An 18966-nucleotide genomic window follows, 5' to 3' on the forward strand; every position below is an offset into this window, starting at 1 on the left:
GAGAAGAGCTTTTAAAGTGATGTCCTCCTGCCGGTGGAGATATTTGCTCATAATTCTTTTCCATGCAGGTGTTCTGTACAAGTAGCTGGCAAAAGGTAAAATAGCTGCAGCAGGAGGCTCATAAGTTTTCTCCGCCTCGAGTGGTTTGTCTCACACTGCTGGAGCATCACTATTGTTACCTGTGATAAAAGGATAAAGAGGAGGCAAGGATCCCTGACTTATATTATACTGAATGTTTCTCTTCTTAATGAACGTTGAACATTGATTCTTTAAATGTTCATTTTCATGCATATGGTCTAAATGACCAGATGGCACTGATCCTGAAATAACTGTCTCACAGCAAATGAGGCACTTACAACTGCAGTAACTTATGTTTTGAGCCGATTGTTGTGAACATTGACACATCATCACCTTTCTAAGCTGATGGGCCAAATTGTTGTCAAATAGCTCTTTAATTAAGCATAATGCAGTTAATGAGCAGTTAAGGTTAAAGTGAATCCAATTTTCTTTCCCTATAACCTTGGTTTTTGGTCTCTCCTCTCCATTCTTGGAGAATACCTAGCTCTTTAGCCTCTCAATGTTTCATCATGTTTACCAGCTAGTTTCTAATCTGTCGTAATCTGTTGAACAGATAGTGGGTCTTTAGAGCCTTTTTTGCTAGAAACAGCTGCCTGCTGCCAGCACCTCTACAAGACCGCACTGAAACGTTACATTTGTCACCTCACAGCTAAACAATGAGCTGAGACTCACCACTGAGCTCTTTAAAACTGAGGGGAGGTGCAGAGTTGGCTGATTTTCTTTCCCTGCTTCACATTTTCAACATAGTCATTTGACACATTGTTATTATAAAAATGTCAATCATAGCAACCTTAAATTGGGATTAGGGGACCAGTTTTAATTCATTCAAAACAAGAAAACTGAAAAGACTAAAGCTGCCTGAAAAAAAAAAAACAAAAAACAAAAAAAACAAAAAACATAATTTATAACCACAGAGTTTTCGACTTCTGAGGCAGAAGTTCCGACTGGCCACTGAGCTCACGCACCGGCATCAATTTTCAGAGTGCTTGTCTGTCGCGAGTGACACTGACAAATAGGAGCAATCTCCTCTTTTTTTTCTCCGACAATGGCAGTGGAGGGGGAGGGGGAGCAAGGTCCCAATGAAAGGACTGCATAAATCAAAAGAGTGAGATATCCTCATTGGGTAAAAACAACCAAATATATACACAAGCTTCTGTATGTAGGGCAGAACTTTTAAAAGTTGTTCTGGACACGAGGTCAGCGTGAGGTTTGTTTGCAAGCTGGGATAAGACAGCAAGGGAGAAATGTACGGATACTGGTGGTAAACAAAAGAAAAAAAGGAAATGGGGTTCAAAAGAATAAACTTGAATGGAAACTGCTGATTTTCAACTGAACCTTAAAGTAATAGTAAATTAAACAAGTAAATAAATAAACTGTACAGTAAAGTAATCTCAAAGATTTTCATGTAAATAAATACCTGTTAAGTCACTATTGCCGAATGAGGTAACAAAAATGCAAGGGCTTTCAATGATGACATTGACTTACTTGTCCCTCTCCAATGCAGTGTGTTTCCTACCTTTGAACAAAAGGAAATACCACAGTTCATTTTCTCTGTTTATGAAGCAGTAATTTCAAACATATGGGCTTCGTGGACAGCCCAGTTTTATGAAAAGACCATCTTTCCAGCAGTGAAAGTTTTCTTCAAAGCTTCCCCTAGTTTCTTTGACTCCTTTTGTTTCAAACAAAGAGTCAAAGAGGGAGCAGTTAGAAAGGAAGTCATTTGGCTAACCATGAATCCAATTACTCACTGATTAAAAAATAGGGTCAAGTAAGTGTCACGAGGAGCAGGGTGTAATCACATAATCAGACTTCTCTTAACAGCACACTTCTACCTTGTTAATGAAATATTTTTTCATTTAAGGATCCTCTCCACTGAAATGAAACTGAAATTTGTCTGATGCTAAGAAGTTAATTTTCTTGCACAAAATATCTGCCTGTTACTGCTTGTTGAGTCTAAATAATGTCCTTCTGCTAGAGTGACATAGCAGAAGGTTAGATGTGTCACAGTATGCCACATGTTGACAATACATCTAATGATTATCTCCAGAGAAAGGGGAGCTCAGCTTCAATGCTAATTAAGTCTAGTACAAACGCTTTGCACCAACCAGTACTCAAAGAAGCCTTAGCTCCGGGGAAATTATAGATAGCACTTGACCCACAATTTAACACTTTGGAGTCTATTTCAAGTTAAAGGAAAGGCAGAGATGGGAACCTCAATTGGTCGACTGACTGAAGCCACTGCACAGCATTCAATGAATGATTCACTATTCAGTGCCACATCCACATCTGAGCCAGCACAGGACGGGTTTTGCATATTTGGAAGACTTGAGCAAATGAGCATGTTTAAACAGGCATTATCTTAAAACCATCATTCCTCATGTCAGAAGAAGGCATTTTGCTCTACTTCCACTCTTACTACAGGTTTCTGATGGTACATAATAACATCATGCATGCTTACATACTCTCTCTCTCCCTCCTTCACTCTCTCACACACATACTTACATACTGCTAATGGATAAACAACAAATATTTTATGGTTAAAACATACTACAACATACTACAAGCAAAACATTGAATTGCTTCGATGCCAAGTACCACAACCTGTTTTCAGTATAGACAGTTTTACAACAAAGAAAGAACACAGATATATTAACATTCATATTCTCTGGATTCCATCATGCATGATAATTCACTGGTCCCTGAGCCGTTGTTAATGCCATTAGTTACACCTGTGCTATTTCTGCAGTGGCAAGTCAAAATATCTGCGGTGAAAAAGTTCCCTGGGTATCTGTTCGAGAATTGTTTTATAGAACCCCTAATGGTAGACTGAGTTACACTAATGTTATTGTATCTCTCAGGAACAAAGCCTTAAAATCAATTATGAGATTGTTAAGCGTGAGACAATGTGGGATCATGACAGCAGAAAAAAATTGAAAAAACATTTGAAAGACAGTGTGCCACCCACTCTTCATTCAAGATTTTTGTGAAATGTACTTTGTTTGTTGTTCCTTTGTTATGCTCAGGTGAGTTTTTCTGTGCCTCAAGCATAGAAAATAAGGCTCATAACTGTTTCATTAATTGTGAAATGTTAATTTCGAGCCCCTAAATTCCCACTGTTATCCAAATACCCTCCAGCACATCAGCTTTAATTCTTTTAAAGTTTGTTAGCGTTTGAAAAAGGGACAGTGTGCACTAATTGACATTCAAACAGATGTAAGCATCCGAGTTCTTAAAAGGTAGTATTTATCAGCAATCTCTTTGTCTGATGTTAATCATCCTAAAATTAATAAAAATAAAACAGCGTATACAATAGCTAAAAAAACACACTACTACATTGTCATAAAAACACAAACAACAGTTAAACAGATGAAAGGCCTGGTCGAGTTCTGTTTTTTTCTGAATGGGATTGTGCATATATCACAAAACTTTGGAGTTTAATGACATTAATCAATGTGAATAAATGACACATGGAGACATCCACACACACACGTCCAAGGTTCTACTGTGTCTGATCAAACCTCTTGGACTGAGGCGTAAGAAACCAAGTGCATATACAGCACACAAGTATTGGAAAGTGCATTGTTACACCCGCAAACGTAATAACTGCCCACAAACGTAATAAACCACAAACGTAATACAAATCTGCAGCTTTGAATGTAATAATCCCGCAAATGTAATAAATTTCCCACAAACGTAATAAAATTTGCCTACTGCAAACGTAATACTGAATTTCCTGCAAATGTAATAACTATTACATTTGCAGGAAATTATTACATATGTGGGAAAGTGAAAATCTGTAAATGTAATAACTTCCCACAAATGTAATATGAGACAAAATAATGATCTTTGTGGTTGTTGTTGTTTATTTGTTTACTTATAAACCTGCCAATAGTGACTGAATGTTGACAAGCAACCCGCAGGTCAGGTGGGGCAGGTCAGAAAGTGACAGAGCAGTGTTCTAAGTTATTAATAACACACACACACACACACACACACACACAGGTCATGCTCATAATTTTAAGGGCTATGGCTACAAGCCTATGCTGGTGGCTTATGAGAGCCAATGTTTGAACCATTTAAGCTAGAAGATCCGCGGTTTGCGTCCCGGTTAGGACGCCTGGGATCTTTCTGTGTGGAGTTTGTATGTTCTCCCTGTGCAGCGTAGGTTTTCACCGGGTACTCCGGCTTCCTCCCACAGTCCAAAAACATACTGAGGTTAATTGATTATTCTAAATTGTCCGTAGGTGTGAATGAGAGTGTGCCTGGTTGTTTGTCTCTATGTGTAGCCCTGTGATAGACTGGCGACCTGTCCAGGGTGTCCCCTGCCTTCGCCCTAAGTCAGCTGGGATAGGCTCCAGCCCCCCCGCGACCCTGCAGAGGATTAAGCGGCGTACATATAATGTACAGATAATGGATGGATGGATGGATATCAAAAGCCAAAAACTTGAATAGATAGTCCATTCTTTGAAGTACGCCTAATGAAAACATTTGTCAAGATTTAAGACTGGTCCATGTTCTTTTTGATAGTAACATGGACCAAGACTGTCTGAACACTGACAATTAAAGTCTTACAAATAAATAATGACTGTAACTTAAATTAATCTACCATTGTGAATGCAGGAAAGTGAGAACTGCCATGTAGGCTACCGTAAGTAACAGAAAAATTCCCAATGTTACATTATGTTACATTATTTTAAATAAACGGCCTTTCAATTAAGTGTGATGTAATTGTTGATGATTTGTTGCTGCAAATAAATGAATGAATGGGTATGCACCACCACTCTGCCAATCAGAACAAAGAAGACGCACTGACAGGCTACAACTTTGGCAGAACTTTTCACCCCTTTCCCGGTAAGTCAGCATGATGTATTTTGTATCAATGAATTCATTGAAATCTCAAGATATATGATGGTTTCGCAGTAGTTTTAAAGCTCAGTCCGCTATATTGTCAAAAGTGTCCCTCTTGTATTTTTTTCCTCTTATGTAGCATGATACTCCAACATAATTAGCTGCACCACATGCCAGCTTAAATAAAGGTCTATAGTCACTTCGCGGTAAAACAGCAACAACTTTTCACTCCTTACCCGGTCAGCAAGCATGATGTATTTGGTGTCAATGGATTCGTTGAAATCTCAAGATTCATATAATACCGCTGGTTTTGCGCTACCTTAAAAATTGAGTCCGCTAGATTGTCAAACGTGTCGATGTAGCATTTTTTTCATGCAAAGTTACGTGTTTAATGCGTATTATATTGCAACTTGCCCAATTGCACACTAGATATAAAGTGCTATTTTAATTGCACAATTCTCAATACATTTTACAATAATTAAATACCAACAATGGTAATTTTATAATACAGAGAGAACTAGAACAGAAATATAAAGTGCTTGTTGAATTGCACATTGCTCTACTGCCTAAGAATAAAAGATGATAGAATTGCAGACTTATTACATACTACAATAATTCATTAACAGTTATAATTTGTGAGTACCCAACTATGTGGACATGTAAAACTTAAACATTATAATATACAATAGATAATAACACACAACAAATCAGCAGCAGTGGACAAGTTAAAAATGATCACAATTAGTGGCAACAGGTTTGATTTTCCAAAGTTTAAGATGCTTGGAAAATGAAGCAATAGTGGGTAGATCAGGCACTTGGTGTGGAGTTCCAAGAATTTGCCGCTCGATAGGAAAAAGTTGCTTGACCAAAAGTACTTCTCCTTAAAAGAACAGTGCAATCACCCCTAGAGCCTGCTCACTTTCCTGCATTCACAATGGTAGATTAATTTAAGTTACAGTCATTATTTATTTGCAAGTCTTTAATTGTCAGTGTTCAGACAGTCTTGGTCCATGTTACTATCAAAAAGAACATGGACCAGTCTTAAATCTTGACAAATGTTTTCATTAGGCGTACTTCAAAGAATGGACTATCTATTCAAGTTTTTGGCTTTTGATATCCATCCATCCATCCATTATCTGTACATTATATGTACGCCGCTTAATCCTCTGCAGGGTCGCGGGGGGGCTGGAGCCTATCCCAGCTGACTTAGGGCGAAGGCAGGGGACACCCTGGACAGGTCGCCAGTCTATCACAGGGCTACACATAGAGACAAACAACCAGGCACACTCTCATTCACACCTACGGACAATTTAGAATAATCAATTAACCTCAGTATGTTTTTGGACTGTGGGAGGAAGCCGGAGTACCCGGTGAAAACCTACGCTGCACAGGGAGAACATGCAAACTCCACACAGAAAGATCCCAGGCGTCCTAACCGGGACGCAAACCGCGGATCTTCTAGCTGTGAGGCAGCAGTGCTAACCACTGGGCCACTGTGCAGCCCCGGCCTTTGATATGCAGACATTAAATGGTTCAAACATTGGCTCTCATAAGCCACCAGCATAGGCTTGTAGCCATAGCCCTTAAAATTATGAGCATGACCTGTGTGTGTGTGTGTGTGTGTGTGTGTGTGTGTGTGTGTGTGTGTTATTAATAACTTAGAACACTGCTCTGTCACTTTCTGACCTGCCCCACCTGACCTGCGGGTTGCTTGTCAACATTCAGTCACTATTGGCAGGTTTATAAGTAAACAAATAAACAACAACAACCACAAAGATCATTATTTTGTCTCATATTACATTTGTGGGAAGTTATTACATTTACAGATTTTCACTTTCCCACATATGTAATAATTTCCTGCAAATGTAATAGTTATTACATTTGCAGGAAATTCAGTATTACGTTTGCAGTAGGCAAATTTTATTACGTTTGTGGGAAATTTATTACATTTGCGGGATTATTACATTCAAAGCTGCAGATTTGTATTACGTTTGTGGTTTATTACGTTTGTGGGCAGTTATTACGTTTGCGGGTGTAACAGTGCATTTTCTCACAATGGTTTAAATTAACTTAAATTGTCTGTATATTTGATGTAAATAATTTATGTGCATATGATGAGGGTGTCATAGTTTGAGTTTTTAGTTTAGTTGATTTCCTATTTTAGGTTGAAAGTCAGTCCTCATGTGACATGTTTTACTTTCCACTTGTTTTCCCAACCTTTTTACTGCTCACGAGTCTTCCTATAGTTAATCATTCCTATCTATTTAACAGTGCATTCCATCGTACTCAGAACTCAGAAAACAATAAACTCTGACATAGAAAAGTGCAATGGAACAGCTGTCCAAGTTGGGAACTTAACTTAAATGGAGTTAATAGGATAATTGTCACATTCATTCAGTTAATCTATGCTAAGTTATTGAGTTAGGAACCTATTCAGCCTGTTTTTTTTGTTTTTTTTTTAAGTGCGCTTAACTTTTAAATCAGCTGCTGTACTGTAGTTGCTTATGAAGTTTGCACGCTTGCCATTCAAACACCCACTTGGAACGAGAATTCATGTTTTTCTAATCAAATGCACTGGAATACTTTTGAATTTGAAGCCAAAAATACTGACTTGGAAATTCCGACTTGCAATGGAACGCACCATAGGCCTCTATTTTGTCTGTTTTTTAATTCCTCTTTAGTTTACTTGAATTATCCTTGTTGCCTTTTTGTTGCCTGCTTTTTCTTTTGCCTTTCTGTCTTTGTGTTTTGCATCTGGCCCTTTTTTGGCTCACTATTATAGATGAGATATAGAGTAAAAGTTGAATGCTTATACCTTCCTTTTTGATATTTCTGCAGTTGTTTATATGTTCAGGTCATTTCATTAGATTGAAAGCCATCTCCCATAATATCTGCATCTATTCTTGTGCAATCATCTGTCATGTCACTGCAAATCCCATGTTCAGAGCTGACAAATGTACTAAAGAATGATTCACATGACTTTACCAAGTCCTCGAGGAATGTTTCTGCATCTTACAAGAGCTTTTTTTAACGTTATAACATTAAGATTAAGGATAAACCCAGTCCCTCCAGTAATAGCAGCCCCACGGTTTTATTTATCATCAATAAACTGGCTATAATCCCACACTGCCTCTGGTATTCCTGTTTGTTAACTTAGACAGCAGCACATTTCTTGCCTATTTTATCAAGGACAGAATATAAGATGAATGACTGCTCCCTCCTCTGTATCACCCAAGGATTTCAGCTGATTTTCACATTTGCTGGAAGGTCTGAAATACTTTTTTCACTCATCATGACCCTTGGATATTACACCTACTTCTTTTTTATAAAAACATACTCTTGACACCATTGAACTGTGTTCAATGTCCATCATACTGTAAATAGCTCCCATGTCTCTGGCCAGGTCCCAGCTTAATCTAAAATAGTCATGGTTGCTCTTGTTGAGGTCTTCTTTCACCTCCAATAAATCCAGTGTTGCAGCACTGAACAGTTTGAGAAATCTGATGCATATTTTGAGCATTAAAGCATGTGACCCTATTCTAGTAGTCAACTATAATCAAGTTATTAACCTGAAAAGCATCATGTGCCTCCTTTGAGTTACATTTTGGCAAAGAGATGTATGTGAAGCCGAACAGCCAGGACGAGCTACTGTATGCTGTGTGTGTTTTCAACATGTAACATGTTATATGGATGGATCTCCTTGATTTTTTTCATGGCAAAGCAGTTAAGAAGTAGTATTCTTTACATGCATTACAGTGTTGTCTCACGGGTTGACAATACAATTCTTTCCCCCTCAACTTGCTGCTTTATACGCTGCAGCGGTAATAGTAGCTCATTATCATTGGCCTACAACCAGGACTATCTGACATACCTTCATGCCAGTCAGTTGTTTTGACTAACTTGGTTATTTTCTTTGACAAATAGCCATCTTGGTAACAAATCTCATATGCAAAACGTTTACCTCACAAGTATAAGGACTAAACTTCTGATCACAAATAATGATCACATATAATAATTTTTACAGTTAAGCTTCAGATTGTAGAGGACTCAAAGGTCATCTGCAGTGTTGGGCACATTACTTTTAAAAAGTAATTAGTTATAGTTACTCGTTACTTCTTCCAAAAAGTAATTGAGTTAGTAACGGAATTACTCCACTCTAAAAGCAATCAGTTACCAGGAAAAGTAACAACTGCGTTACTTTTAATTATTCCCCTTTTGAGCTTGGCATTCATTTTAGTGTACTCGGCATCTTTCTGCATGGCGGACTGGCACCCTCTCTCCCCGGTATTTTACCAGTGAGTGCTCTGAAGGAGTCTGATTCAAGTGTTGATAATGGGAGCATGTTCTCAACAACATACCTGCCTATAACTGCATTCAGTTCAGTCTGTGTCACAAGTTTTTGGGAAGCTGGAGCAGAAAAATCCAGCCTTAGCTGCTTGGACGGCTCCGTGCCCTTCTTTGTTAGCAGAGCTCATGCTAGCCACACCTGGCCTGCTATCATCATCAGCAGTCAACAACAGTCCTTTTGGCTACTTGTGTTGTAGAAATGTGTGGCGCTGAGAGATGCTTCATTAGATTAGAGTTGCTTACAGCAGATGTGGAGATTAAAGTAGTGTCTATACTTCCACTTTGAAAACGTTAACTTTCCCTCCGCACTCCGATGATAATAATGATAATCGGGCTGATTTTGCTTCATTTTGACCCCTTCCTGACCACGGAATATTATCTTCTGTCTTATAAGATTATCCTATACGACAAGTCGTGGCTGACAATCGTAAATGTTAAACTTGTTCAATATTTATGACGAAAAATCTTTGTGAGTGGGGAAAGCTGACTACGCCTGAGTCACTACTCCGTGAAATGTGACGTGAAATGCAACGTAGCCAACCAGCTGACTGAGGAACATGGAAGCGAACGTAAATAAATACAGAGGCGAGATCTCAGTTTTCCTATGGGGGTGTATGAATTAGCCATTTTAATGTTTTTAATGGGTTTAGAGTTGGCGCTAACGTTAACCGTTATGCGCTACCGTTAACCGTTATACTGGTGGTTAATGCAAGTATTATGTGTTGTCAGAAAAGCTCACATTCCCCCTTCTATATCTTCCTTCTCTTTCATGTTTTAAAATGTTTATTTACTCTTTTTTAATATACAGCCTATGCTCTTGTCCGTTTATGAAGAGCCCAGTGACGCTGGGGTTGTTGCCAGTGGTTACTGTAGATCACGTTTGATCACGCGACATTTCTGGAGGGCTAGATTCTAGATCGGCCGTGAGACAGATAATCTTTATGTGTGTGGTGTCCTGTGCTGAGAATATCGGAGCACACCTCACACAGTACAATCAAAGCTGATTTTTTAATCTTCATGTGTGGGGGCTCTACAGAAAAAAAAATCTCTTAAGATTTATAAAATCCTTATGTGTGTACCCCCCCTTTACAAAGCCAATAACCATCACTTATGCGGTTGTCCCGCACCTCCCTCCTCTCTCACCGGAGAAAAATAAAACTGCTCTGCTGCTCCAGTGACTGAGAGCCGAGTAGGATGACAACAGCTTCAATGAGCAGCTTCAATTTGTAACGCGCCGCAATTAATAGTCGGTAACGGAAACGGCGTTGTAACGATGGAAATAGTAATTAGTTAGATTACCCATTAATGAAAAAAGTAACGCCGCTAGTAACGCCGTTTATTGTAACGCCGTTATTCCAAACACTGGTCATCTGACCTGGGCTAAATAGATGTCTTTCATCAAAACTCAAGGCCAAGGGTAACGTATTTGCCGTTGGGACCTCGTCCATTGAAACAACCTTCCCATAGATGTTATAGGTCTGAAAGCAAACGACTGTTGTAATCACATCTGAACGCTTTGTACAGTCCAGTCTTGTTAAGGATATTTCTAGGTCATTTATGATGGTCACTCTAATCAATAAAATTGAATAGTTTGCTATTTATCATTCATCATCATTTACGCATACATTACTGGGTGATTCTACTGTGCAGGGACTATATGGAATAAACATTTTTGGCTGAAGTATAAATATATACTGCATATATACAGTAGGGTATATATGAATAAACACAGAAATTTCATATTGCTCTAACCTTCTGTATTGTTAAACATGTCAATGCCCCAGTCCCGCTTAAATTATTTATTTTTTTATTCCTGATACTTTTGAAAGATAACACAATCAGCAACAGTTATGAATGACGTGGGCTATAAATATAAATGTGCATGCTCACTATAAGCAGTTTTGTAAAGAGTACACAAAAATCACACTTAAAAATAAATAAAAATAAATCTTGTCAAAATATTACATTGGGAAACGTGAAAGTCACCCATATGAATATAATTTGAGTAAAAGTCTTAAAGTATCTGATATTAAATAGCCTAATATCAAAAGTACAAGCATAAATGCTTCATGCATGTATTTACATGTATGAATATAACATATACTATGAGTGGACTGATTATTGGAGGTATCAATGACATCAGTGTTTTGTTTTTAAAAATGTAGATATTGACTACTTTGGTTCTGATGCAACTTACAATCTGCAAATTGACTAGTAACTAATTTGATCGTTTAAATGTAGTGGGTCGAAAAGCACATTTGCTTTCGAAATATAGAAATATAAAGAGAAAATGGAAATATTCAAGTCTAGTACAGGTATCTCAAAATGATTCATTAGCACAGTACTTGAGCAACAATGAATTCTGCCACTGACTATAAGAGCTTTGCCCTTCACTGTCTCCTCTTTGAGTGATGTTAATTTTTAGCATGTTTAATTGAGAATGCTAATTTCAACCTGAAGTAATGTCTGACAGTATAGCTATATGTATTTATGCAGCCTAAATGGCAAAACCTAATGCCAAAAAATAAAGTGCAAGCTGTGCAACTGCTACTCATTCAGCTCATTATTATGAATGTATGATAATCACTGAATGTGACTCAGATAGATATATCAACATTTCTATCAGCTGGTGGCTGGACAGTAACAGATGTAGAGACAAAAGGACAATATATTTATAGGAGTGAGGATAATAACATCACACTCTTGTATGTCTGTACAGTTTACTTTAATTACATATGAGACACCATATGAAAGTAAACATAACATATTCAAACAACATAGCCTCGACAAATAAACACAACTGTCATTTTCATTTCATAATGTATTGTAAGTTCCCACATAAATGCAGGACTCTGTGGCAGCTGTAGTACTTAAATTCAAGGTCGGCAATCGTGGCCATTGAGTCTCAAGGATTTTGTAGAAGATTACTTGCCACAGTATACACTACCAGCCACGAATGGATAGAAACCATATGACAGCTGAGTACACAGGATGACAAAGTGAAACCTTGGCAGAGCAGGCTGATAATACGACTGGATGTCCAGCCATGCTCCTGTGAACATACTTGGATTACACCACTCGGCTCACTCTGATCCCAACTGCATGTGGACAAGGCAGACAGTGAGGAGAGCGAAATTGAGGACAAGATGTAGCGAGCGATAGAGGACGAGATGAAACCGTGCTGCAGAGAGCAGATCGGATGAATTCCTCCACCATGGCTGCAGGGTGAGTGTGAGGAAGTGGGATCAGCCCCAGAGACTTTAGTCTCAGCCTGTTTCCACGTATGTTGACAACAAAAACAATCAAAAACAGCAGAGCAGAGCTCATGTTTTCTTACCACTATCTTGAGCACAGAGCTGAAGATCTTGGTGTCCTCCGTCACGCCACCTATGTAGAGCATCCTGGAGAAGATAGGAGGGTGGTCATTCTCATCCTGAACATCGATGTACACCTTGGCCGTGTTAGCTGCAAAAAAGAAATGGAACAATACAGATGTAGTCGGTCTCTAGTAGTTCAGGGGAAACAAAAAATAACAGAAAATTTTACTCCAGTCTCTGTACTTGAGTGTCAATAATCTGGTTTGTTGAACTGTCACAAAATAAGAAATGGAACATACAAGCCGGAAAAGTTTCTTATCATAATGGCCACTTGCTGCTGAATACACATCTGACATTGATCAAATGTTTCATAATTGAGCCTAAAAGCTGACACGTCAACGTAATTTTCCCATGGTCATCGTCTGGTCAACAACTTCAAACGTGAACTTGAAATCATTTCCCAAAATATTCTGAAGAAGTTTAATCATCTATGAAAAACATCTCAGTATGATTTCAAATGATATCCTCTTGGCTAGCGATCTCCAGTTTGAAAAATAAAGTAGTACCTGTGTTTTTCTTTTGTTTTTTCTCTCCTGAGGACAGGTGGTCTGACTAAATTTGAAAACCATTTTATTTATTTTGATATTGAGAAATCAGATTCATCTGGGTTTTTTTTTTTGTTTTTGACTGAAAAACAGTTCATGTGAGAACACTCCCTGGCAACAGAGGGACTGTTTGCTTGGTTTCATTTTGACCAAAAGTCGACTGAGTGAGTTTAAGAAAACCCCTCTTCATTTAATAGCAATTTCCAGCCGCGCTGCAATATCTATTTGAAGTGGATTTGTAATTACATGCCGCTGGACTGAGAAACCTTAGTCCTAACTCAACCCTTTCTAATTAAAACACTGCGGGAAGCTATTTTGGTGTAGCTGAAGACTTTGCGTGAATAATGCGGAGGTTAATTTTGTTTTGATTACAGCAAATCATTTGAAATCAAGATAAACAGTGTCGTAAGTATGTCGATGATCCCTCTCTCACTGACCCCAATATTTAGATCAGGAAAAACAACTAAGGCAGTTTGCATTCTGTTTACCAACCAATTAGTAACACACAAGGCAAAAAAAAAAAAAGCTCTATGAAACAATAAAGGTAATGACATAAATCTGGGCAGCATGGTGGCACATTGGTCAGTACTGTTGCCCCACAGCAAGAAGGTCCGGGTTTCTGTGTAGAGTTTGCATGTTCTGCATCGGTTCTCTCCACGTACTCCGGCTTCCTCAACGAAGACGTGCAAAAAAAGTTAGGTTAATCTGTTACTCTAAACCGTCTGTATGTAAGCCCTGTGATGAACTGTTGACTTTATCCAGGGCACGCCCCACTGCTGACCAAAAGATAAGAAATTACAGGCAGTGGATGGATGGATGGATGGATGGATGATGAAGTGTTATCTTCCATTTACCCTTCCAGTTACCATTATGCTTGAGTGATCTTTACCTTTTTTTCCCCTGCAAAACTTGATGCACAATAACTGAGTGTTTCAAGGACGAATAATTTGCACATTATTTGGAATTTTGGAGTTTGAAGGGTATCCATAAAATTTCCCTGGAGAAAAGATGGTATTTTAATACTGAATTTGCTAGAGAACTGGCTGTTTTATTAGGCTTTTGAAATATTTCCCCTTTAAAAGGAAAACACACATATACTGACTAGAAACGAGAAATTTGTCCCCCTAATTTGTCGCAGCTACTGCGTGCAATGTGCAGCATAAATATGTGTGCCGTAAAATCAAAATCCTTCCAACACTGCAGTTAAGGTAAAATATATGTAGTGTCAAGGACCATTTTTCTTCTGGCGGCACACAAAAATGTAAAGTCATGTGGCACTGGAGCTAAGGATGCGCCGGGGGATTTGGACAAACAAAAACACAGCACAATTGAAAGCACAAAAGCAGACACTCCTGTTTGTAGAAAGTGGCAATATTCCAGCCTCAGAGTATCAGGTCATAAACAAAACAAAACATAAACACTTCCGCACACCCTCCTATCTCAAGCTCACACACACTCATAAACATGCATGGGAGAGGGGTTGCTGCAAAAGAGAGTGTGCTTAAGAGCGCATTATCATTTAGAGAACATGCTTGATTAAATCTCACTCTGGATGCACATGGAATGTCGGAGTATGTAAGCATGTTGGTCATGCGCGTATATATATCCAACATTGCCCTCAAGTAAGGCTCTGATCATTTAAATTCAGTGAATCTATATTGTACGAGTGAGAAAAAAATAAATAATGGCTCTCCCACACTTTGCCAAGAGAAGGAGATGTCAGCCAGATGCCAGGGAGGCTCTCTCTCCCCTGTGTGAGAGCGAGAGTCCTCTACTTTACATCCATCAGATAAGTGTGTGTGTATGTGCCTGCGCATTGTGTACTTGTAATTGCTGTCATCAGTATGTGAGAGACGGACGGTGCGAAAAGCAGAGGCAGGTAAAGGAGGTCATTGATTTTTCATGGTAGCTCAAATGGATCAGGGGTGAGGTATGAACCCAACTTATTAGCACTTCATTCATCATTTTGAAAAACCTTTTGTCAGTAAACTGTCCATAAACAAACCCTAATGATATTCCAGCTGAAGAATGGCATCACAGGCCGCAGTCTGAAGGTCTCGGTAGGCTTCAGACTAACTGCTTCTCGGATGGGCAAACAGATTAAGAATGCTGATGAGTCTGACAATTTATGTGACTTTCTGAAACAGACAATAACATCTGCCTTAAGCAGCAATTAGCAAGGTATGAGTTAAGCAGGTTTGGACTCCTCTCTCAAGCCCCTCAAGTACTTCCGTCATCTTTTTGTTACGGCAACATTATGAATGCTGTCGCAACATCAAATAGGCACCATTATGCCTAATTGTACAATTTGTTATGCCAAGACTTGCAAAATATGCTGAATTCTTGGAGAGATCTGGGATGCAGTTTGTTTCAAACACAGTGAGGCCTTAAAGGGTAACTTCATCAACTATACACATTTTAAGTGTTTTTACAGATCTTTGGGGTGCTACTGCATATACAATTAAAAAAATATTATACTACTTTGTGGCTTTAGAGGAAGTAATCTGATAAATTGACACTTGAGGTGTCACGAGAACAAGGAGCTCCCGCGATAATCACATAATCACTCGCAACCACAGTTATAGGTATATCTGAAAAACAACAACAGGAAGTGTTCCTGAACAAAGGATTAGTAGAAGAACTTGCATTTTCTCTGTTTTGAGATTTTTGTGCAGGCGTCAAAACGTTTTCATTTTGAAAAGTAACTGGATATCATATTGTGGTTTCGGGGCGTGGCTTCCTGTCTGCTCTGGGCAAAATTCAGCTGAATTGCTGCGTCGTGCTCTGGCATCTGCCAGAAACAGAAGTTATACGTATCTGTTTCGGAGGGCTTCGGACAGCCGGAGCAGGGATGGAGCAGATGTGGACCTGGTGGAAGTTAACACATAGACTAGAGCTCTGCTGGGTTGGTGGAACCATAACGCAGCAGACACGTATCTGGTGGAATCTCAGTTTCATTATGGGTAATGTAGGCACATTTTATGCACTTGGCTCTTTGGAGCGTTTTTCCACCTAAGTTCTTCTTTTTTTTGACTGTTTGTATTACGAAATATAATGAGTTTTATGCTTCTGTTACTCAGGAAGGGTTATTTTGAGGTCAATTTGAGGTAACTGTCCTTGTCCAGTGACACTGTAATTAAAGTTGAACTTATATGACTTGACTATATGGTGTGGACCCATACGGAGCTTCTGAGTGTTAGGGGAAAAAAAATCAGCTTTGAGTTTGCTTTGGGCTAGACTGGGGCAGGCATATTAGGGTAAGTGTATATACAGAGTGCAGCTTTTGCACACCTTAGGGTCGACAGGTGCGTACGAGAAGACCGAAGGCAGACAAAATCAGGAAAAAGACTCCACTTCACTTGCATTTAAGTTTATTGACAACAACGGTACTTAGACCTTCATCAGTTTAATTTACAACATAATGGGGGAGGCTGTCTTAAGTAGGGATGTGGACTCAAGTGGCCCAATCAGGCCACAGCGCATGAAACAGCCATTCCTCAAAATGCCATCAAACAATAATGGATCAACAAATGTACGCCACTGAATGAAACGTCTTTGTTTGTCTTAAAATATAGTAACGAGTTAAGTTCATATATCGTATTGACTGGACTGGACAAAGATAACCTGATGAAGGTCTACGTACAGAGACTCTCAGTGCATTTACATGACATTCGAGAAAACCAAATTACTGGGTTAGTCCGACTATGATCGGATTTTTAAGATGCATGTATACACCTTGGTCTGAATAAAATCGGACCAGATCGGATTGTATACGTTCATCAGATTTGATTCGGATTTTCCGTTCTGTGCAGGCTCGCGATTTTTTTCACGGGTGACAGTTATCCTACCTTTTTCACATATGCAGTAATATTACCTTAGACCTGTAAGCCCACTTTTTTGTGTAGAATTGGTATAGTTAGCTTTTTAACAATGGGAAAACAAAAGGGGCTGCACTGATTTAGAATTTGCTTTGATTAATGTGTTGTCATCAGCACTCGTTTTGGGCGTGGTCAGCCTAAATTAAAACAAATGAGCTCATTCCTAATTGTTCCTTGCGACTAACTTGGACATATCGCTTCGCAAGGATTTATGACACTGTTGGACTGACAAGCTGCCTTGAAGGGAGGTATAAATCATATTTCTAAGGTTATCTTTATTAATTACCATGACAGATAAGACTCACACACATGGTTTTACAAAGTTTTTCATTGTACTTGTAGTCTAGCAGCGCAAGATATATAGAAAGCAGACATCCTGTGGGTGAATCAGAGAGCGGTCAAATATTACCCACAGCTTGAAAGCATTGAGTAATTCCAAAAATTAATGAAAAATAATTGGTGGTGCTGCAACATACGAAACTTAGCTGACATCAAATCTTAGTTCATGACAAAGCCTTAGTGGACAAACTAAGCCAGGCTAACAAAGCAGATTTTGGAGCTGTATAAGAATGCACCAAATACAGTATATCCTTAATCAATTTAAATTCAGCTTCATGTGGAGTGGAGTGAAAATGAACAACCAACCAGAAGCTGCAGCAAACCCGCCACCAATTAGACAATTGGATCAGTGCAGTGAAGAAAGGCAACGGTGCATAAAGCATAACAGGACAGCTACAAACTGTAACACAATGTTTTCCTTGTTCTGATCCAAATATGCACCCTAACAATGTAGACAGCACAGATAGATTTATATGTACAAGCTGAATAATCGTTGGGCCATGTAGTATCTGTAGTACACTGTACTTTTGCCATCATTTTAACAGCACAGCTGACATTGGTAATTTATTCTTCAGCATTGCCTTTTTTAGGCAGTATTGAAGATATAATAATCCACAAATACCCATAAATATGAAACATATAAAAACAGCAGTTGATGGAAAAATAAATATGATGGATTAGAACAGGATAGGATAGAATTACTACTGTATTTAGTCATAATCTGTCACAGTGACGGATTATGATTAAATATAAATGCAACACCTGGAATCACATGCAACATTTATCGGCTGCTCATTCTTACTTTTAGAAGGCACACGCAGGTTGGACATGACAACCACCATCGAATCTGCCTGAACCCGCAGGACGTAGGTGGTCACATTTTCATAATCCAGAGGTTTAGCTGTGGAGATTACGCCCGTCCTGTTGTTTACCTGAAAATGCCCTGGAACCAAAACATAATCAGAGCAGAACATAAAATGTGAAAAAAGAGAGCAGAATACATGGAAGGACTGATTTATTTTAAACCTAATCCCCCTTTTTTAACCTTATGATGCTCGGGGCAAATACATGGCTCGGATAAAATGAATAAAAACAGTTCACTATTATTTTGACACTTAGTACCTTCACAGGTTCTGCTGGTAGTTCTGCTGTAGTTTTTGTTACTGTAAAAACTAGTGAATGCTTCCTGAAGCCAAATGCACATTCCTGGCTGTGAAAACTCTGAATAATGTTCACAACATCTAAAAACTGTGAAATAATGTAGGATTTGATGAAAAGCTAAGGCCAAACTGAATTGGTGGCTTTAATTTATTTGAAGTCCTAATAGTTGGGTGAGAATGAAGCATTAAACATAGAATATAAGCTTTGAGACAAACTGCAATGCTGGCTTGAATTTGTGTTGAAAAACAGTCGATGGAGTATGAAGAGATGTCACATTGAGAAAGAGTCATATACTCTGAATTGGACTGAGAAATTCAATAAATCTCACTGTATCGATAATTGGGAACATTTAAATATTTAGATGGAGTTCTGATTTTAATGAATGAAAAGATA

General features: G+C 38.7%; 1 protein-coding gene across 5 annotated transcripts in view; it reads right to left on the minus strand.

Annotated features, from left to right (window-relative positions):
- The window catches only part of pcdh15a (protocadherin-related 15a), a 245217-nt gene that overhangs the window by 28711 nt on the left and 197540 nt on the right, over positions 1-18966 (minus strand). For all 5 annotated transcript variants that reach the window (XM_037124785.1, XM_037124786.1, XM_037124787.1 and 2 more), the window contains 2 exons: positions 18215-18355; positions 12611-12738 (listed from right to left, as the gene is read on the minus strand). In XM_037124785.1, the coding sequence (XP_036980680.1) occupies positions 12611-12738; positions 18215-18355 (269 nt within the window). The remainder of the gene's footprint in view (positions 1-12610; positions 12739-18214; positions 18356-18966) is intronic.

This window comes from Acanthopagrus latus, chromosome 15 (genome assembly GCF_904848185.1).
Source record: "Acanthopagrus latus isolate v.2019 chromosome 15, fAcaLat1.1, whole genome shotgun sequence".
Classification (NCBI taxonomy): Eukaryota; Metazoa; Chordata; class Actinopteri; order Spariformes; family Sparidae; genus Acanthopagrus; species Acanthopagrus latus.